The 21,971-nt window shown below is 34.8% G+C and overlaps 3 protein-coding genes across 6 annotated transcripts in view; 2 read left to right on the forward strand and 1 right to left on the reverse strand.

Moving 5' to 3' along the window:
- Positions 1–5,277, forward strand: part of focad (focadhesin) — a 48,001-nt gene extending 42,724 nt beyond the window's left edge. For all 3 annotated transcript variants that reach the window (XM_042759624.1, XM_042759623.1, XM_042759625.1), the window contains exons 36-44: positions 70–198; positions 308–423; positions 788–1,048; positions 1,167–1,256; positions 2,142–2,319; positions 3,367–3,464; positions 3,701–3,952; positions 4,605–4,680; positions 4,804–5,277. In XM_042759624.1, coding sequence (XP_042615558.1) covers positions 70–198; positions 308–423; positions 788–1,048; positions 1,167–1,256; positions 2,142–2,319; positions 3,367–3,464; positions 3,701–3,952; positions 4,605–4,680; positions 4,804–4,877 — 1,274 coding nt within the window. In that variant the 3' untranslated portion in view covers positions 4,878–5,277. The remainder of the gene's footprint in view (positions 1–69; positions 199–307; positions 424–787; positions 1,049–1,166; positions 1,257–2,141; positions 2,320–3,366; positions 3,465–3,700; positions 3,953–4,604; positions 4,681–4,803) is intronic.
- Positions 5,278–9,972: 4,695 nt separating this feature from the next.
- On the forward strand, positions 9,973–10,843 carry LOC109087502 (putative C-type lectin domain family 20 member A). Its single transcript, XM_019101691.2, has one exon. It carries the CDS (start codon positions 10,025–10,027, stop codon positions 10,841–10,843), a length of 819 nt encoding a protein of 272 aa, XP_018957236.2. The 5' UTR covers positions 9,973–10,024.
- A 2,275-nt stretch (positions 10,844–13,118) lies between these two features.
- On the reverse strand, positions 13,119–19,354 carry hacd4 (3-hydroxyacyl-CoA dehydratase 4). 2 transcript variants are annotated; one of them, XM_042759628.1, is made up of 8 exons: positions 19,203–19,307; positions 16,620–16,736; positions 16,320–16,426; positions 15,907–16,034; positions 15,452–15,561; positions 15,129–15,235; positions 13,794–13,928; positions 13,119–13,385 (listed from the first exon to the last, which is right to left on the reverse strand). In XM_042759628.1, exons 2-8 carry the CDS (start codon positions 16,640–16,642, stop codon positions 13,303–13,305), a joined length of 693 nt encoding a protein of 230 aa, XP_042615562.1. In that variant the 5' UTR covers positions 16,643–16,736; positions 19,203–19,307; the 3' UTR covers positions 13,119–13,302. The 2 variants fall into 2 exon arrangements, with proteins under 2 accessions (XP_042615562.1, XP_042615564.1); XM_042759630.1 differs by lacking the exon at positions 16,620–16,736 and having other exon boundaries at positions 19,203–19,354.
- Between the last annotated feature and the right edge of the window lie 2,617 nt (positions 19,355–21,971).

Below are 21,971 nucleotides of genomic sequence, written 5' to 3' on the forward strand. Positions count from 1 at the left end.
TCTAATGCTAATATCAGTTATCTAATAAAAAGTGTTTCCATTGTGTACTAATGTTGTGATTCTGTACAGGACCTGAGTTCACTCCTCCACACCTAGTGAAGACAGTGCTGGCAGCTTTAGTGACGGTCGGTGGAAGCTTTCAGTATCCTCCAGTCAACTGGAACGCCATCCTCTCTCCGCTGATGAGACTCGGCTTTGGTGAGCTTCCTGTTCATCATCGTCCTCAATAAGTCTTCTGTTGGAAATACCCTATTGTGTCATCTCTGAGGATGTATGATGTTGAAGTGCTCACCTGTGCCTGTCATAGGTGAGGAGGTGCAGCATCACTGTTTAGAGTTAGCTGCCAGTCAAGCCCAGTCTTCCCAGAGTGCCTCACTTTTCCTCGGCATCTGGCTTGTGCCTCCCCTGGTTCACAGCCTGAGTGTGAGTATGTCTCTCATGTCTCTGTCACACATCTGTGTCTCTTTGGTGTCTTCATACAGACTTATTGATGTTATAATGCTGGGTATTTTAGTTTTCAATTGGTTAATTGTCACTGTCGCTCTTTAGTAGTAGTCTAAATCTAATTTGTACTCATTTGTTAGACATTATCCCTTTTGAAAGCTTTGTAAAGTTTAATGTTATTTTCAGAGATGCTTAAAAGTAAAGTAGTAATTAGTAGCTAATTATCTCATAATGTTCTCATCTGTGAGTAGTTCATCATGGCTTTCTGGCTTCAAAATGTCATACTGTTTTGTAAATTTCTCTCAGTCTGCTGTAATTTTCTCAACATCTGTACGCTCCACAGCTCCGGGCTAGGGCTTCTCTCTACGAGTGCCTGAGCTCCTGGATGAAGCACGTGGCTGAAGACAAACTGCAGGTGTACGTGGACAGTCTGGCAGTCCAGCAGTTTGTGCCCGACACACGTCCTCAGCGCCTGCCCCTGTGCCTGTGCATCCTGAGTGGGCTGTCCAAAGCCATGGCGGTCCCCAACCCGCCACAAAACTGCTGGACTGCCCTGAGCTCCACCACTGAAAAGATCTACAACCTCTTACCTGATAATATACCTGTAGGTCCTAGCAATCTATACGATGTTTTATAGTCAAACGTGTTGACTAAGAACTCAAACGTTTAGCCAGTTCTGCTGCTGTCCAGTGATATTTTTGTGTTTTTGGGTTGTTCTGTAGGCTGGTGAGGTGGACCTGTATGAAGCCATGTGTTCGTGTCTGTCTGAACTGAGCGACACTGAGATAGACCGCATAGTAAAAGTTACTGAGGTATTATATAACTCCGTTTATGAATTATAGCTTTATAAATCTGATTGTGTTGAAATGTTTCACCGTGATATGTAGTCATACTATCTCGCCTCAGGGTAATGAACACATTATTTCACTTTGCAAGCACAAGATACATAAAAAAAGACAATAATGTCTGAGGGATATCCAAATGAAATGCCTGCAGTCTTTCATTAACACGTGCATAGTGAATATAACAATGAATTGCTGATGCCAGCATTTATATTTTTTATAGACGTTTTCATAACACATTAGCAGAAATTATTGTAATGTCTTTTATTTTTATATCTTCATCCCTAACCATGTGCTTCCAACTTCTTGTTATTTTATGAAAATATGATTGTTTTGAAAAACGGCAGTTCTATTAGAAGCTGTGACAGTAGTTTAGATGTTCTGGCATCAACAAAGACTTCGATTAAATTATTTCCATATTACAGAAATTCTGCCTCCAGGCAACATGCTTTAAAAGGATCCCAAAAATATTTTTTGTTTTTCTAAATTTGTTGTTGGTTTTAGTAATGAGGCTCATTTTATTAAAGAAAATTGAGTCTGATTTTTTTTCTCTCCCTTTCTCTTCAAATATAATGCATGCATAATGCGTAAACGTCTGCAGTGATGAATAGTTATGCTTTCATCCATGGAAAGTTTTCTTCTCTATTCATGATAATTAATGATAATCATAATTCATGGCAAGAGCATAGGACAGTTTCTGCTGTTTTGTAATTTATCATGTAATATTACAACCATTTCAGAGCAATTTACAAGTTAAATGACTTGCTGAACGGTACTCTGAAAGTGGCTAGAGACATTAAATCAACAGATGTACAACCCCACACTGTTCCCCCTGTATTTGTGCTCCCTCTTCAGGCTAATGTGGAAAAAACAGCTTTCATCCTATCCTACCTGACCTCTAAAGGCAGAGTCCCTCTCCTGGGACTCAATGATGTCATCAGTACCATCCTCCAGGCTGGGAATAAGAAACGAATCAGTTGGCTTCTCCTGCAGACCCTCCACCAATCACGCTTCGCCTCTAGTCCCAATACAGGTATGTTAATAATACTAATGCATATACTAGTAAAATATTATTGGAAAAAGGTTCATTAGAGTTCAAAAGTTTGGGGTCAGAAAGAAATTAATACTTTCATTCACCAATAATATATTCAGTTGGTCAAAGGTGACGGTACAGATTTTTTTTTAAATTTCTTATTATTATATTTTAAATAGATGCTGTTATTTTTACTTTGTATATCACTTTTTCCACAAAATATTAAGCAGCTCAATGGTTTTGTAATTATTATTATTTGATATAAGAAATGTTTCTTGAGCAGCAAATCAGCATATTGGAATTAATTCTGAAGGAGCATGTTACATTGAAGACTGGATTAATGATGCTGAAAATTCAGCTTTGCATCACAGAAATTAATGACAGTACATTTATTAAACATTAAATAGAAAAGTCATTTTAAATTATAATAACATTTAAAGATATTACTTTTTTTTTGCTGTATATTTGATCAAATAAATGCATCCTTGGTGGTCAAAAAAAAAATAAATCTTACTCACCCCAAATTTTTAAATGGTAGTGTCTATACCATAGTACTATAATTAAAACCATTAAAAACAATTTCATTACTTGAAATAAAATAAACATTAACTGAAACACTATATATATATATACTTCAGCTGATGCAATGTTGCCAATGCAACATTTTTCATTTTAATTTAGTTTAATTCAATGTACTAAAAAACTAAAACTGAAATAAATTATGAAAAACTATATAGGCTTTAAAAAACTACAATAAATTACAAAAACATACCACAAAATGAAAATGTAATATATATATATATATATATATATATATATATATATATATATATATATATAATTTTATATTATAAAATATAAATATAAAAATAAAAAATATTCTAGTATCTCGATGCTAAAATAACACTGATTCTTAATATGTTACAAAGTTACAAGCAACTGCCTGTGTTTTCCGTTTCCATTAACCATTTTAAGTGCCTCTTTTTCGATGAACTTGCATCATGTTTTGTTGAATCAGAAAGCACAATGTTTTGTTCTTGTTTTCAGGGGTCTCTAAACGAATGGAGTGGCTTTTGGAGTTAATGGGCCACATCAGAAATGTTGCATACGGATCTCCTTCTGTTAAATGTGTCAGTGTTGTAGAGGTATGTGCAGTATATATGCGCTGCAAAATCTGTTGCTTGTTATTTATTGGGCTCTGGTGTCTTTTAGGTCGATTTACAATCATATGTGGATTTACCTCTTTAAAGAGTAGTCCCTGCCATCTGCAAAGTGTTTTTGGTTGCTTTGCTGTAGGCCTAATGATAGAAACAGTTTTTTTTTTCTATAAAACACAGCAGCAGTAAGCAAGATACTACCCGTGTCTGTCATAATTTTGCAGGGAACCGACTTCCTCCTCGGTGTGTTTGCTGCAGCAGTGGTGTCTTGGGCTGACCATTGTGTCCCGCTTCTCATCGGAATCAGGGCCCAGTGGTTTCCCTGGCAACAGTCCTCTCTGACAACAGAGCTGTCCCATGACCTCTATGTCAACCCTGCTATCACAGAGCTCTCGGTCACGTCATGCCTTCTTGCAATCCCATGCAGCATGAAAAAACTACTCGCCAAAGAGCCGTGGAAATCCCAGTCACAGAAGGCATGGCAGCTTTTATCTCTCGTTTCACAGTTTAAAAATGTGTAGTTCTGCTGAATGTTTTTTGAACTCTGCTTAGAAAAATACAAGTTGCACAATTTAAAGTATTCATGTCCATTGCACAGATCATGCGACTGAATTACAAAATTGTTACCAAATTTTAACCTTTTCAAAAGTTTGGGGTTGGTGTTTGTTTTTTTTTTATGTTTTTGATACAAGTCTCCTTTGCTCACTAAGGCTGCATGTATTTTTCAAAAATACAGTTAAAACAGTAGCAGTGAATATTGTTGCAATTTAAAATTCTATCTGTTTTCTATTGGAATACATTTAAAAATTTAATTGCTGTGACTTCAAAGCCGAATTTTCATCATTATTACTCCAGTCTTCAGCATCACATGATCCTTCAGAAATCATTCTAATATGCTGATTTGCTGCTCAAGAAACATTTCTCATTATTATCAATGTTAAAAAAAGTTGTACTGCTAAATATTTTTGTGGAAACTTTTTTCAGGATTCCTTGAATAGAAAGTTCAAAAGAATAACATTTATATGAATTTACTATCGGTGTTGATCAAGTTAACGCTTCCTTTATAAATGAAAGTATTCATAAAAAAAAAAAAAACTTATCAACCCCAATCTTTCTTCATGCCATCAGTTCATCGACTGGCTCTTCAGTATTACAGAAGGCCCTAAACTAGGTTTCTCTGAGACTGCCTTACTGACAGCCAAAGGTGAGACACAATGTTTTAGTAAAATTATTATCAGTCTTTAATTTGTGTTTTAAAAATGTGTTGATAACAAGAAGCAAAGGAAATCTCCCACTTGACTCTCATTTGTATCTCATTCCTTCTTAGCGACTCTAATGGCTCTGAGATCCAGCTCTGAGTTCAAGAAGAAGGGTGTGTGGACCAGGGCGTATGGTTGGTGACCTCACTCAAAGCTCTGACACACCAAGGACACCGTTTGTTTACATGCATCTTCAGATTAGTATCTACATAACAAAGCAAATGCTTTCTAGTTCCAATACTCTAGTGATAAACCCACCCGTTACAAACTAGAATGAACACTGACATGTTTAATAGATTGAAAGTAGGTATACCATGGTATAGTAAGAACAAGAGAGAAATGCATAAAAATGGCTTTAGAAAGCATCATTTTCCACTCTCATGTATTGCTTATAAAATGTATTGAACATTTTTCTGTGACCAATTAAGAACAGAAAATAAACACCTCTATGCCACACCAAGTATATTTTTCTGCTCAAAAGAAGCTTGTGCTGTTTGCATAAATTTACTTTCAATAAAGACTTGAAATCCAGCTCAAGCTGATTTGAAACTTTGTCATTTATTATATCCTTTAACAGAAAGACTTCTCATTCCCATTAGACAACCTGATGCAGGTGCCTGATGGTCCATAATTGTAGCTTATGCTAGCCATGGGACCTGACCGACATATAAAAAGTAACCTAAACAGACTAACATGCTTTAAAGTGGTAGACTGATGGTCTACAGTGTTTTTTTTTTTTTTCATGTGCAGCATTGTCATGACATAATTTTCTTTAAGCTCCAAATTTATTAGTCACATAACATTTATGGCTCATGCTCTGGCCATTAAATATAAAGGAAATCACACATAAGTAGATTTTAAAAAGACACTACTGTTCAAAAGTTTGTGCTCAGTAAGATGAAATCCGAGAGCTTTCTGACCCTACATAGACAGCAATGGAACTTTAGGTTACTAATTTAACCCCGGTTCTCTGATAACATGAAGTGAGGTATCTCAGTCAATCTGTCAGCCCCTCTTCCTGCCGGTTGGGATGGCCAGTCGATAGACGTCTTAGCTGTGGCCCTGCAACAGACCTCCAGAAATCCACGCTCCACAGGCACAAGGATGTGGAGGATGGCATTTCCCTCCATGGCTTTATGGCTCTTTCCAAGTTGCCATGAAGGCATCTGTCTATGAAGGGCCAGAAAGCTCTCGGATTTCATCAAAAATAATGCCAGGACACAAACACATTTGATATTATGAGTCATGTTTTGTTTGGAGATTTGTAAGGCCCTCATTACATGCAACTCTCAGGCAAATCTGAGTTTGTTTTGTATCTTAATCTGTTTTTAAAGAGGATAATCACCTCATTTCCCTTTCCAGTTATACCCATTTTCACTCTGTATTCAAAACAGCTGTTAAAGTAATACCAGGATTATTATACAAAACCATTTAAAACCATTTAAATTTTGTTACTTGAAATTAACTGTAACAGTTTATTTTGAAAAAAGACCAGTTCTCACTATTAACTAGCTGCTTATTAGCATGCATATTACTGACATCCTGGCCGTTTATTAGTACTTATAAAGCACATATTAATGCCTTATTCTGCATGACCCTTAGATCCCTTAATCAAATCCCAAAACTAATCCTAACGACTACTTTTATTACGACTACTATTAATAAGCAGCAAATTAGGAGTTTATTGAAGAAAAAGTCTTAATAATAAATGTGTTCCCTATTCTAAAGTGTTAACAAATAAATTTTAACTAAAATAAAATATTTTTTAAAATATTGCCATGGTAGAATTTCTCATTTTGATTTAGTTTAACAATGCACTAAAATAACTAAAAGTAAAATAAATTGATAGACATATTTGACAAAAAAACAGTTGTATTCTGAGTATCTGAACACAAGTCTACACTTAAGTGCGAAATCATCTTTTTATCCAAATGTCATAGACAATGGACAGAACAAAGACTTTGTTTAGCACCGTTAATAAACTGTTGAAACCTTCTATTAATGATTCACCTTCTCCTAATTTTTTTAGGTCTAAGTTTGACAGTATACATCAAGAATGACTCTGTTTCGGTGTCTAATGATCAACCAGATGGATAGTATTTTGGTCTACAAGTGTTCTCTCTATATTTGAGTTGCCTTCAGTTGATAATATTACTAAGTTGATTATTAGGTCTAAGCCTTTTGCTTGTTTACTTGATCCCTTACCCACTGTCTTAGTTAAGTCCTGCATTCATTTTCTCCCATTGTTACAGCTTGCAGCTATTACAGCTTTCTCCCATCATTACAGCTATAGTGAGTTCCTCATTATCTACTGCTACTGTTCCTTCACAATTAAAATGGACTTCTAGCACTCCAATTCATAAAAATTCTAGTGCAGATCCTAATAATTTCAATAACTATCGGCCCATTTCTAACTGTCTTTTTATTTCAAAAATACTTGAAAAAACAGTAGCAACTCAACTTGAAGCATGTTCTCTATTTCAGATGGTTTTCAGATCCAAACATAGCACAAAAGCAGCTCTCGTTAAAGTTACAAATTATCTTCTTGCAGCTGATTCTAGTTTCCTGTCTATTCTTATTCTTCTAGGTATTAGTGCTGCCTTCGATACTATTAGTCATTCAGTTTTATTGGAACGATTGGCTTGTATTGGAATAGCCGATAATGCGCTTCTTTGGTTTTCATCTTATTTAAGTGACAGGAAGCAGTTTGTTCAGATTAAGAATGCTCAACCAGAGCATGTTACAGGTGTTCCACAGGGGTCAGTGTTGGGATCTGCTTTTATTTATTATTTGTATGCTACCCCTTGGTCACATTTTTTGAACATATGGCATTAACTTCCATTTTTATGCTGATGATACACAACTATATATCCAGAAAAACCTAACACCAAAAACAAGATATGCTAATTTACTTAATACAAACTAAATACTTTCCACATATTTGAATGAATTTATTAATTCTAGTGAATAACAAAATAGGTGATATTATCTAGATTTTAAAAGTAAAGAATCAGTCTTTTTCATTTTTTGTTTCTGCCAGACATTTCCAATGCCGTATTTGTTAACTGCTTTAAATGTCTTTGTATGTCCTTTCTTCAAGTCTTCTGATTTGCATTAATTAGGCATATTAGGAAAATAAATTTTCCTAAAATTAATTGTTTCTGTAATGACTGAAAGGCCTAACATGTCAAGGTCACTCTCAATGTTAAAGTGGTCATGGTTTTATATTGGTCTGTTCACACCAGAAATTTGTGAAAAGGTGTGGTAACAAGTCAGCAATATCCTAAAATAAATGAGGAAGCCCACATTTATTCAGAATTCTGCTGCAGTGGAGATCATCCAGATCAACATGAAGGCTTCAGTCACTGTGCTGCTGTTTTTGAGCCTCTTTGAGCTGAATGTCAGCGTCTACAGATATCACTTTTTTGTGAACGAGACTTTGTCATGGCAAATGGCACAGCAGCACTGCAGAGAGCACTATGACGACCTGTCCACTGTCAGAAGTAAAGATTTACAGGATTTAACCACCAATTCTCTAATTAAAGGGAACTATTTTTGGATTGGTGTTCAGAGAGACAGTGCAGACGATTGCAAATGGACATTGTGAATGCTCAACCAGAGCATGTTACAGGTGTTCCACAGGGGTCATTGTTGGGTTCTGCTTTTATTTATTATTTGTATGCTTTGTCACATTTTTTGCACACATAAAATTAACTTCCATTTTTAGGCTGATGATACACAACTATATATCCAGAAAAACCTAACACTTTCCATCCTCCTCCTGAACTCACTAAATGTTTGCAGTATGTTAACATATGGATGACTAATTACTTTTATAAAGCTAAATACCAACAAAACTGAGGCCCTTCTTGTTTGGTCTAGATCTGTTTTATCCAAAACTCAATCTTTCACCATCTTATCGATAACTCCCTGGTTAGTACTTCCACCCAGGTGCAAAGTCTTGGTGTTATATTTGATGGTTTCCTTTCTTTTGCTTCCCATATTAATAATATTTCATGTACTGAATTTTTTTCATTTACGTAACATTGTCCGACTCAGTCCATCACTTTCTCAGTATAGCGCTGAAGTTCTTATTCATGCTTTGGTTACATAACATATGTGATTATTGTTATCTCTTTTATTTGGTCTTCCTGATAAACAACTTGATAGATTACAGTTAATTCAGAACGCAGCTGCTAGGATTGTTACCTACTCACATACCTCTGATCACACAACTCCCATTCATTTCCAACTACACTGACTTCCTGTTTGTTATCGTATACAATATAAAATTTTGCAGCTTACCTATAAAGCTCTTCATAATCTGGATCCTTTTTATCTTTCAAATGTTCTTCAGTTGTACATTCCTTCACATTCTCTGAGATCATCTTCTGCAGACTTATATTGAGAGTTCCAAATTTCAAGTTAAGTTCCTTTGGTGATAGGGCTTTTAGTTGTGCAGCACCAAAATTATGGAATTCTTTGCCACAGCACATTTGCCAGCTGGAATTGATTTCCCTCTTTAAGGCTCAGATTAAAACTTATTTGTTTAGAATAGCTTTTAGTAATTTGATTGTTTGATTTGTATGTATGTGTGCGTTTTGTATAGCTGTGTATTTTGTATTGTTTTGTATTTTATTACCTTCCTTCTATGATGTACAGTGTCCTTGAAAGGCACCTAACAATTAAAGGTATTTTATTTTTACACCTGAACCTCATTATTTTTCTTATTCACTGTAGGCTATACGATAAAATTCTCTGTAAACTACTTTGAACAGTATTTTTTTTTTTTTTTTGTGAAAAGTACTGAAAAAAATCTATTTGAATTGAAGTGAAAATGTTTGTTTTCAGATTTATGGGTCTACTGTTATTCCAATAGTAAGCGGAAAAATAAGACATGCTAATTTACTTAATACAAACTAAATACTTTCCACATATTTTAATGATTTTATTAATTCTAGTGAATAACAAAATAGGTGATATTATCTAGATTTTAAAAGTAAAGAATCAGTCTTTTTCATTTTTTGTTTCTGCCAGACATTTCCAATGCCATATTTGTTAACTGCTTTAAATGTCTTTGTAGGTATGTCCTTTCTTCGAGTCTTCTGATTTGCCTTAAGCCATATTAGGAAAATACATTTTCCTAAAATTGTTTGTTTCTGTAATGACTGAAAGGCCGAACATGTCAAGGTCACTTTCGATGTTAAAGTGGTCGAGGTTTTCATTGGTCTGTTCACACCAGAAATTTGTGAAAAGGTGTGGTAACAAGTCAGCAATATCCTAAAATAAATGAGGAAGCCCACATTTATTCAGAATTCTGCTGCAGTGGAGATCATCCAGATCGACATGAAGGCTTCAGTCACTGTGCTGCTTTTTTTGAGCCTCTTTGAGCTGAATGTCAGCGTCTACAGATATCACTTTTATGTGAACGAGACTTTGTCATGGCAAGACGCACAGCAGCACTGCAGAGAGCACTATGACGACCTGTCCACTGTCAGAAGTAAAGATTTACAGGATTTAACCACCAATTCTCTAATTAAAGGGAACTATTTTTGGATTGGTGTTCAGAGAGACAGTGCAGACAATAACAAATGGACATGGTCAGAAGGTGGAGAAGCAACAATTACATTTTGGGAGGATGGTCAACCTAATCATAATCATGAAAAATGTGGTGCTGTCTCTAAAAACACATTTCAACTAAATGATAAAAGCTGCTCTGACCGTCTACGATTTTACTGTATGAAGGTCTATGAGCTGATTGTGGTGCATCAGAAAAGCACATGGGAAGAGGCCTTGGAATACTGCAGACAAAACTACATTGACCTGGCCATAATAACCTCAGAAGATATTATGGAAGAAGCAAGGATTAACAGCACAGCAGCTGATACAGATGAAGTGTGGACTGGCCTGCGCTTTCTAGCTGGTCACTGGTTTTGGGTAAATGGAGCCGGTCTTGGATATAATGTCTGGTCTTCAGATGGAGAGCTCCAGTGCCCTGCCATGGACCAGCGCTGTGGGGTTTATAATAGAACACAAGGGGCCTGTAAACCCACAGACTGTGACCGACGACTCAACTTTCTCTGTGTCAAGAAGAAATACGAAGACTGACTTGATTTTAGATGTAATTTTAGAAGGTCAGCAGATGTGACACTATAGGAGGAGTTTCTTGAAGTGTCCTTTTCATTGCTTTGCTTTTAATGGCTGAACGTCATGATGAAATCAAATTCTGTGACATAATTGTTTCCTAAAATTATAGCCAGATAGAAAGTACTGTAGCTTATGACATTCATGTAATAAATACCAATATTTTCATTCGTAATACATCTTTTTTAGCAACACTCTTGTTACTGATATTTTCAATCAGTACATTTGCAATATTTGTGAAAGGGAAAAAAAAAATATTTTAAGTATATAATGTTATACTATGTTATATCTGATTTAACCTCTTTTGGAATCATTTCATTGGTGAGCATCTGAGTTCTGATGCTATATAATTGCTTTCTTGGAGTGAATTTTATTTAAAAATGTATTAATAATAATGACAATAATTAATTAATTACTTTATAGGTTGTGTTCAACAATGTTTTTAGCTGGGTGCTGGTTTTAGTAAAAATCTGTGTGCAAAAAAACAAACAAAACAATGTTAACCCTTGTGCGCTCCTCATTTGGGAGTCACACTCATGATCTTCGCAGTCAAAAGTGACTGGACACCTGAAATGTAACTTTTTTTTTTCTTCAGTAAAATCAATCTTATACATTTTTGTTCAATAATATTTTGTATTTTGAGAGAATTTTATGGTAATAATTCATATTTATGCAATAATTGTAATTTTTTCCCATTGAAAATAGTACACGATTTTTTTCTCTACATTTTTTAAATAATTTTTCAATCAATGCAGTATCTCTGATTAAAATGGAGACTAAGCCTTTAAATTCCATTTTTTTAAGGCAGATGAGCACCTCCTGGTGAGAGCAAAGAAAGAAAAACATGTAATTTCATGATGTAACCACTAGGTGCCTGTATAGGAATCTATAGAGAGACTTTTGAATTCCCTAGTTGTTTTTATACATAATTGTTTACTTTTTTTAGGTTGTGGATTTAAATATATATTAAGGTATTCTTAAAGACTACTTTTTGTCATGGTTTATATTTTTTTGTTGTTGTTGTTGTTTTAAATGTTGATTTGAAGCGTCAGTTTTTAAATTATCATTACTACAGTCAAACCTGAAGACAGAAAGCATTTTGTTATACAAAACATTAAAATTTTACAAAAATGTAACAAATATAAACAAGAATGCTTTATCAGAGCTTAATCCTTCTGGGCCTGATCTGATTTTAACTGCGTATTTCAGTTTTCTGACTCATTTTGGCTATATGGTTATAGCCATACCAATTCATTTGAGTGTGTATAATTGTGTGTGTGTGTCTGTGAGTGTGTGTAAGTGAGTGGATGTGTCTGTTTTGCACTCGATGTTTTAGAGTGTAACCACTTCCTTGCTGTCCCCTTTTTTACTAAATTGTTGTTGGATTATTGATTTTATTTTACATAGTTGCTGTGTTACAGGCACAGTTCATGGGGGGGTGTGTGTGTGTGTGTGTGTGTTGATTTTGCACTCTAGATGTTTTAGAGTTTCACCCTTTCATTGCTGTGCAATTTTTTTCCTGCATCATGGAGGATTTGTAGATTGTACACACAAAACTGTTCTGTATTTTAAATTTTTTTGCTATTTCCCATTCATTTTCTATGGTCAGTCATTTTTGACCAGAGCCCATAAGTGTGATTATTGTTTTTTACGAGCACTTAGCTTTTTTGAATCATGCCCTCGATTTTTTTGTGTCTTCACATACCAAGTGCCATAAAAGTCACCAAGTTTCGTACCATTCTGGTGAAGCTACGATTTTTAAATATTCAAAATGTAAAATTCTTCGGTCAAAAGTGACCAAAGACCACACAAGGGTTAAATTTAATTTAACAAAGGCAAGATATTGTTTCTTGCAGGAATGCCTTAAGTCCAGAAACACTATTAATGTTGATAAATTTAATGCTGAGTGTGGTAGCCTATCAATAATGTATCCAATCTCTGTAGTTCACTTTAAGATAGACAGATGTTATAAGGCTGGCTCCATTTTTTTTTTAAATACTGTTCATTATTTGTGTGTCTGAATTGGACTGTAAATATTTGTAAAATAACTTATGCAAATGCATACTTACAGGAATATTATTAATAAAAATAAATATTATGTGTATGTTGTTCGAAGCTGTGTAGATAGGTGGTACTTAGATATTCACATTTGATCAGAAGTAGTTCTTGAAAATGATTTTGATGGTTTAAAAAATATATTTTATTTTTATTAAAGCATATGCATTTTTTTCAGTTAAAATGTATTTGTGTTGTAACCGATAACGTGTAAATTCTTACAGATGTAGCAGTGAACAAACAAACATAATTGTGTTTCAACACGGAGGAGTTCAACAAGACACTCCGCCTCCTACATAATACTCCTAAGGTTAAAATGTTTGGCACTGGTGAATGTATGATATGGACCTGTATGATAATTTCTCTGATTAGTCTTTCTTCAATTTCTTATTCCAGCTCTCCAGATTCTCCTTCCTTTCCTTCAGCAAGAGTAGTACTGTTAAACTGGATCCTTCAAAACAGTGAGATGAAGACAATCAGCTGAAACACTCACGATTTCATGAAAATTTAAATGACATGTAGTTGTTAAATAATGAGCAAATGTAAAAAAAAAAAAAAAAACATAGTGGCCATAAAAGTATTTAAATACTTAAGCCACACTAGAATGTATGAATGTCACTGCATTACATAATAAAAACACCAACATATTTGGTTATCTTAGTATTTTGACAATTTCTAGTTAAAGTTGAGTGGAACATGTTTATAGTTAATGTGATAAACTACATGTGGCTACAGTTTGTTAAAAGCAACTGGAAAAATCGTGATATTGTAAAAAGGTTTGATTAGTCTGATATTTTGTTTCAAATACACTGAAATTCAGATGTTTGTAAGGTTTTTAATGCAAATCGCATTATTTTACCTAATACATGAAGAGGTAACCAACCCATTAGGATGTATGGGGAATAAATGTATATTGATGCAGGTACTTTAAGCTGCACTGAATCCATTCCTTCAGACTCAGACAAGTATGGCAACATATGCAAAATGCTTATCCCTAAAATAAAAGAAAGAGGATGAAAAGAGAATGTGGTTAGTGACTGAAAGCTGACCAAAATAGTTTACCCTACCGAGGCTCATTTTTCTGTAATGTTGAATGAAATGAGCTGTGATCACAGTTGGGCATGCTGCAGCATGATTACTCTCTCAACACATTTCCTGACTAACCATTAAATTCAACATCACTATACTCTCCATAAGACAAGTGTGCCAGCTCATTTCCGGTTGGCTCAGTCAGCTTTCAATTTTAAATGAGACAATTTGTGCAGGTCCAGACAAGGCTGTGGTCACGTTTCGAGCAACAGTTTTAGTTTTACCATGTCAGATTATAAGAACAATGTTAGCAAGAATATCAAAAAGCATAAATTATGTTCTTTTTGATACATGACAAATATTGTAATAATTTTATTGTTTATTTTAGTTTAGTTTCTAGAGGACATCAGGACTCAGTTTAGACATTAAAAATTATTCTTCTTTAAAAAGGGTCATTTTTGGTCAGATTTCTTTGCAGAAAAATGTTAAATAAAGTAGATGTTTGTTTTTTTTTAACTGTTAAAAATATTTTATATGCGTATATGCACACTACTGTATTTACATGTGACTTTGCAAAATTCCTAATGAATTAAGCTAAATTTCAACTTCCACTAAACATGAACCAATCTTAGCTCAGTTTCTCAACTCAACTGATAATATATAACAGATGGATTTTGTTTATATAATAATTACTTTTAGAATTATACACTATTTGTTTAAAGACAGGGAAATGGGAAATTAAACCTTAACCATTTTTTTGTGTTGAGAAAGGTTTAATTTTTATGTATTATTGTAAAAACGAGAGCATTCGTTTTTTAAGGTTTTATGAGAATATCTCATATTTTATAGTTATAGTATAAACTATAATATAGTATTATGTACATATAGTATAGTTTATTTTTACCCTTTTTATCTATAGTGTCTACCAAACAGGTGAAAACATATGCATGTCCCCTTAATGACTTTTGAAAATAAATAAATAAAATAATAATTAATATAATCGATAAAAAGAAAAAATCATATTCTGCTTTGACCACTTAATTTATATTTTCAAAGCCAGCTGATCCCCAACCAGCATTAGGAAAGATGATGGCCATTTAAGTTTTCCCCAAACTGTGAGAATGTTATCCAAAATAATATTATTTTAATCATAATCACATTGTACCTTCTGTGACAGCAGACAGCAAGTACACTGGGATCGAGAGTGTTTGATGCACCCATAGCATTTTAAAATATGGTGTGCCTATAAGGCAAAATAACTCATGTGGATACCTGTAGGAAAAAAGAAATAAAATATTACAGACAGAATGCTCTGTTGAAAAACCTACAGTATATTAGGTCTTCAAGGCACTACAGAAAGTCCTATATTGATGCCACAGTGAATTTACCAGCAAGTGTTAATAAATGCTATTACAAAGAGTAAAGATAATAAAGATGACCTTCAGAATTACTCACAGAAGCCTGCATGCAAACACAAAAGACTCAAACCTTAGAAGGCCCAGTATATTCCACAGATAAAACTGCACACACACGACTGGTTTACTCTGAAACTCTTCCAGACTGATGAGGAGAAACAGATGGACATTTCTCTCCATCACCTGTAAATGGAAAACTGCATTAATGAATAATAAAGGTGACTAGAAATCATGTAGCTTAAAAACTGTACAACCCCATAGCTCTAAAATGGACACATTTTTTATGTACTTCCTTATGCACTACATCCTATTCACTTCCTTATGACTAAATTATGATTTACAACCAGAATTGGGGAAACATTTCAGAAACTAGATTTTGAAAGTAAAAGAGAGAGAGAGAGAGAGAGAGAGAGAGAGAGAGAGAGAGAGAGAGAAAATGTTTTAATAAGCTCTTTCTTATACTTCAGTGCAGTTGTGCAAATTCAAGGTTTGTACATTTATTGTGTAAATATGGTCTTTTTATTTTACCTGCATGAAGCGAGGGAAAAGCCTGCACTCCTCAAAACCATCTGCAATATGAAACAGTTCTAACAAAGACAGAAGCTGACAAGCGCCCATCATAACGCCCACAAAATAGAAGGTGCCAGCCTGGGCATCTAAGAACAAATCACAAGTTATCAGAAGAGCTTTGTTTCACTTCATTATATTCATTAAAAACGCAAAGTAATATTTTAAGCTCTATTATGTGAGGAAGTCATGAGCTCTTTCATAAGTGTGTTCTGCTTTGGTTGTTACACAACTCTAAACAGCCACTTGAGTATTTCTCAGATAACATCTTGAGTACATTTGGTAGAGATGTAAATAAACTGTGGGTTTGTCTAACATCCAAGATTATTTACATGACCAGACACTTCAGAAGCGAGTTCATAACTGTTTCTTACCTTCCCCAAAAGAGAGAAATCTGGCTGTCATGTTTGTGAAAATCCATGTGTGCCCGTAGAACTGAAGCAAGTTGTACGAAAAGAGATATGTGAGACTGAGGCTTAACCTGCAAAAGATTACATTTTCAAGTAATGCAGCATAGGAAAGGTAGTCATTAATATAGCCCTCTTCCAAATTATTTATCAACATGGTGACGAAGTTTAGCAATTGGTTATTTCGCGATACTTTTTAGATCCAAGTGCAGTTAGTTAAAGGATTAATTCACTTCCAGAATAAAAAAATCCTGATAATTTACTCACCCCATGTCATCCAAGATGTTCATGTCTTTCTTTTTTCAGTCGCAAAGAAATTAAGGTTTTTGAGGAAAACATTCCAGGATTTTTCTCCATAGTGGACTTTAATGGGGACCAATCGTTCTTTGTTTGGGGGAAAAAAAGAAGTTCGAAAAGGCTGAGCGACGGTATACTGTTTTTTCAAACATTCCAACACCATGCTTACGCTCTTCTGTGTCAGCCGCGCCACAAGGATACGTTTTTTTTTACGTGTATTTACACTTTGGTTTGACACAGAAGAGCGTACGCCGCCTGCGTACAGCTCAGAATTGCCAAAATGGCACTACGCTGATTTGGAGAAACAGAGGAATTGTTGAATAAAGTCGTTATTTTTTGTTATCTTCATGTACAAAAAGTATTCTCGTCTCTTCATAACATTACGGTTGAACCACTGATGGCAGATGGACTATTCTGACGATGCTTTTCATACTTTCCTGGACCTTGACACTGTTATTTATTTGGCAGTCTATGGGATAGTCTCAAGCCTCCTGGATTTAATACAAAATATCTTAAATTGTGTTCCAAAGACAAACAAAGCTTATACAGGTTTGGAATGACATGGGGGTATGTGAATAATGACAAAATTTTCATTTTGGGGTGGAGTATCCTTTTAAAGTATCCTTACATGTGTGAAAATATTTGTGGCAGCTCAGATATTTGACACAGTATATTTATGTTGCTAGTGACTTGGAGATGTTCTCTTGCCGCCTGACCTCCGTGGAATGAAAAATGCAGGTCAAAGAAGGTGGAGTTTCAGAACACACCCACCGATTCCGTAACGCCACGGACCAATGGAAGCTCAAAGGTGTTTAGGAGCCAAAAAGAACTTCCCCAGAAAGTTTACTTCGGTGAGCTGTTTCGAACTACTGAAACGAACTCAAAACGAACTTCGTTTCTGCCTGATTTTGTTCAAAATGACGTCATATCAGCTCATTCTTTGATTTCATTTGAATATCGGGGCCTTACACGATCCCAACCGACGAATAAGGTTCTTATCTAGTGAAAAGATCGGTCATTTTCTAAAAAAAAAAAAAAAAAAAAAAGAAATTCTATATTTTTTCACCACGAATACTTGTCATGCACTAGCTCGACTTCACGCATTACGTAGTCATGTTGGAAAGGTCACGCGTGACATGTAGGCCGAACTACCGACCCTGTGTTTACAAAGCGAATGTGCAAAGAAAGTCAAACGCCCTTTACAAAAAAAAGTAAAACAGCGATGTCGGACGATTTTGAAGTTGGAGGAGAAAATTAGATAGTTTTTCACCCAACCCAACCTTTTTGAACTGGAGTACCCAGACAAAGAGCTAACCGTGCGTGACATTTCCAACGTGATTACGTAATGCGTGAATTAGCAGACGCGCATCGCAGAGCTAGTGCAAGACAAGCATTTGTGGTTAAATGCATTTTTTTTTTTTTTTCCAGAAAATGCCCGATCGTTTCACTAGATAAGACCCTTATTCCTTGGCGGGGATCACGTAGAGCCCTTTGAAGCTGCTCTGAAAGTGCAATTTGGAACTTCAACCTGTTGAACACCATTGAAGTCCATTATATGGAGAAAAATTCTGGAATATTTTCCTCAAAAACCTTAATTTCTTTGCGACTGAAGACAGAGAGGCAAGAAAATCTGGGATGACATGGGGGTGAGTATATTATCAGGAAATTTTTATTCTGTAAGTGAACTAATCCTTTAACCGTCAACAATCTTCAAGGCGTTTTAAACAAAATGGGGCCTACATTTCTTTATTAGGCTATTTCTAAATAATTCCTAATAAAAATGACTTGTCAGTGTGAACCCGACATCTTGGAAAGCGATCATCCATCTTATTAAATACAACTAATGTAATCTGACTATTCTGGCTAGTGAAAACCCGCTTGAAAGCAATGTTGAAATATTTATGTGTATTTCTACCTGAACAGAAGCTTTAACAACCCAAGTATTTGTTCTGACTTCCTTAAAAGTGGGGAGGTTAAAGCCTCAAAACTGGGGGGGTCACTCCACTTCCCTCCCTTATCCCCCATTTTAAAAATCCTACTTTTCACATTAAAAACAACAAGGAAAAGTAATGAAAACCATACCCACTAGTTTCAATCAGTTACGATATGCTCCCGACAGCATAACAGAAAATAAATCTAACTTGACCGCGATCGGTGTCCTTCAACAGACGCGTGCTTTCATGACACCTGCATAGTTTTTAACAATTCCTCGGCGTTCCGGTTTTAGGACGGACCTTTTAGAACGCGCCACATTCCACTTCGCTTTGTTTTGGGGCAACACTACACACACTCAAGACGCTTTTAGAACGTTTCACTTTGTTTCGTTTATTTAGGTTTCCGTTTTTTACAAAGCTACACTTTCATTGTAGTAACTGTGCATCGGGGGAAAGACAGCGACTACATGAAACACATCTGAAATGAAAGCCCCATGTGCCTTTTCATATCTGGCGATAGGACAGACTGTTTTGGGTGAGGCTGCGCGCTAAACATCGCCATGAATGACTGCTGAATGATGTCAACAATATACGCCGATTGAACGATACTGATATTTACCTCATTCCTCCCAAGCGTCCGTAGTGATGAGACAAAATAAGACATTAAGGGTAAAATCAAATGTGTGAGGAAGTCCTGATCACAGAACTCCCCCTCTGACGTCAAGAGGGCAGATCTAAAACAGTTGGTTTTCCCAGCACACACTGAAAACGGTCATACTTTAGGCTAGTTGTGGGATAAATAGTTATGGGATGATGAATGGAGAGGTAGAAAAATGAAGAAAAGCGGAGGACATGTTAACAGATATTTGGCCAGCTGTCACTGGTTTTTCATATTTAAAGGGATTTGTGTCTCAGACACAACCTTGAGTCCAATCTGAATTTGTCTGATTTGCCTGTCAAATATTAAGATTGTACTTCGTCTGTAGGCTACTTCGGTGTGGAAATTCGTAGGGCTCACGCAAATGTGTAAACAAAGCAACACTACACAGAGAAAATAAGTTAACTATCAACATGCCTGCTTAGGCAATTATGTTGAGAAAAAGACAACAGTAGACCGGTCACACTTTTCTTAAAAACTTAAAGGAATAATCGCATTATCGTTTACTCTCCCTCCTATCATTCCAAACTCCTCAAGCCTTCTTTCATCTGTTAATCAAAAAATGGAAATTTAGAAGAAGGTTTACACTGAACTGTTAAACTGTTTATAATCATAAAAAATTTATAATTATAAATAAATAAACCTCATGCACTATATTCCAAGTCTAAAATAAAAAAGTTATTGACTTAAATTATAAGGAAATTTTGGAAGCAAGAAAGTAATAAGGCTTGAGATTAAAAAGAAGATGAAGGAGAGTAAATGAAAGAATTTTAATTTTAGTAGATTTTTTTTCCTTACAATACAAATGGAATTCTATTCATTCAGACAGAAATTCTAAACATTAAAAGATTAGTCTTTATGACACCTATACCCTGGATTTTGTAAGACTGAGGTCTGCAATGTGTCTTAGAAATATTTGGTTATGCAATACTTGAGCCAAACCGTCTTGACAGCTCAGTGCCATCCTGTTTTATTGGTTTGATTTTATGACAAAAATCATCTGAGAGTTGTGGTGAAAAGTCAGCGTTCTGCTCAAATAAATGTGAAGCACTATTTACATCTTCAGGGGATTTCTGCTGAGCTTACACTTGCTTATATTTAAATGAAGCTTAAAGTCACATATTTCTCTTTTTAAGTCTTGTCACTTTAACAGCACTTTATATTGGAACTATACTTTTATGACTTTTCTGTTTTTTAGGACTAGTCTGTACTTTACAGCCAGATATAAGGCCTGGTCTGAAGAAGGAGAGCTGCTGTGCCCTGCCATGAATCAGCATCAAGGAGTTCTGGATAAAACAAGAGAAGGTTTGAAAATATTGTAATTATAAGTAATCTTCAATAAATAAAGATATTGGTCCTACAACAGACTGAATGCTATATCTTTTTAGCCTGTCACAAGAGAGAAAAAAAAAAATCATTCTTAAATATACAGTGAATTGAAAATATGATGTTTCGAGTTTTGAAAGAAATTGTAGGAGAGTGTTTTTCAAGTGTAGATGAATGGAGATCAAGAAAGGTGAAGAAACATTATAAAACAGAGAGTCCCATGAATTTGGTTTGTTCCTCAGGGTCAAGATTGGAACAGTTTATTTGCACATCTTATTTGCCTGTCAAATGTATTTAGTCTAATACTTTAACGTGGACAAACTTAAAGGGATAATTTAGGCAAAGAAAAATAATAACTTGAATGCCATATCTGTGTTTTTTTTTTTTTTTTTTTTTTTTTACAATGACACAATACAGTCTACAATCACAGTTTTGAAATAACATGAGGGTGAGTAAAGTATGATTTTCATTTTGGGCTGCACTGTCCTTTTGAGACTCTACACAAATGCAAGCAAATTTTTCGTTTCTCTTACTTGCAGTCTATCCTGCCCTATTGTATGGTGATCCATTGAATAAATGATCTCTTATTTATTTATTCTTTTTCAAACTCAGGTATGCACACATGCACTGTAGTCTGCGTATAAATGTTCAATTCTTAATTTAGTTCTTATTTTTTTATTCCTTTCTTTTTTGCTTTTATTTAACACCTTTTAATCTTATTAATTTAATTCAATTATGTGCAGGAGTTCTTGGAAGATGAAATAGTCTGGATATACCGTTGAACCTCTTTTTTTTTTAAATAATAAATAAAGGATTTTGATGAGTGAATTTAATGTGGTGCATATGCAATTTTGCAAAAAGTAATAATAGGTTAATAATAAAGTATTCATTAATTTTATGTTTTTGTGTGTTTAAGAAGTTGAACAGTACATCCTTAAAATAACAAAGAGAAACCCGGGACAGAACATTGCGATTAATAACATTAGAAAAATTAAATCCAAAATAGCTGTGTGTAAGGACAATCCCAGAAGGGACACCACAAAAAGAACAGCTCGTATCTATCTCTGATTTAAACCTTTTCATACACACTTCAGCTGGGTATTAAATTCTGTGTAAAAATTTGAATTAATTTTCTCTAACTTTGTTAGTTATTATGTATTTCAAAGGCAGAGTACATACTTTTTTCCAGTCAATATGATCAACCGAACTCTTCCAATAAGACCCCACATATGGAGTTGTAACAAGCTCCTTTTGAAAGTGAGATCTAATTTTATAGTTACGTGATGAAGGAGGTGACAAAAAACAGTTACAATAGTTTTCCTACTGGGATTTCAAATGGGTCTAAAGAAATAGGTAAAGTGCAGGATGATCTAACAGACTCCTTTAAAAGAATAACAACAACTC

This window comes from Cyprinus carpio, chromosome A7 (assembly GCF_018340385.1).
Source record: "Cyprinus carpio isolate SPL01 chromosome A7, ASM1834038v1, whole genome shotgun sequence".
Taxonomy (NCBI): domain Eukaryota; kingdom Metazoa; phylum Chordata; class Actinopteri; order Cypriniformes; family Cyprinidae; genus Cyprinus; species Cyprinus carpio.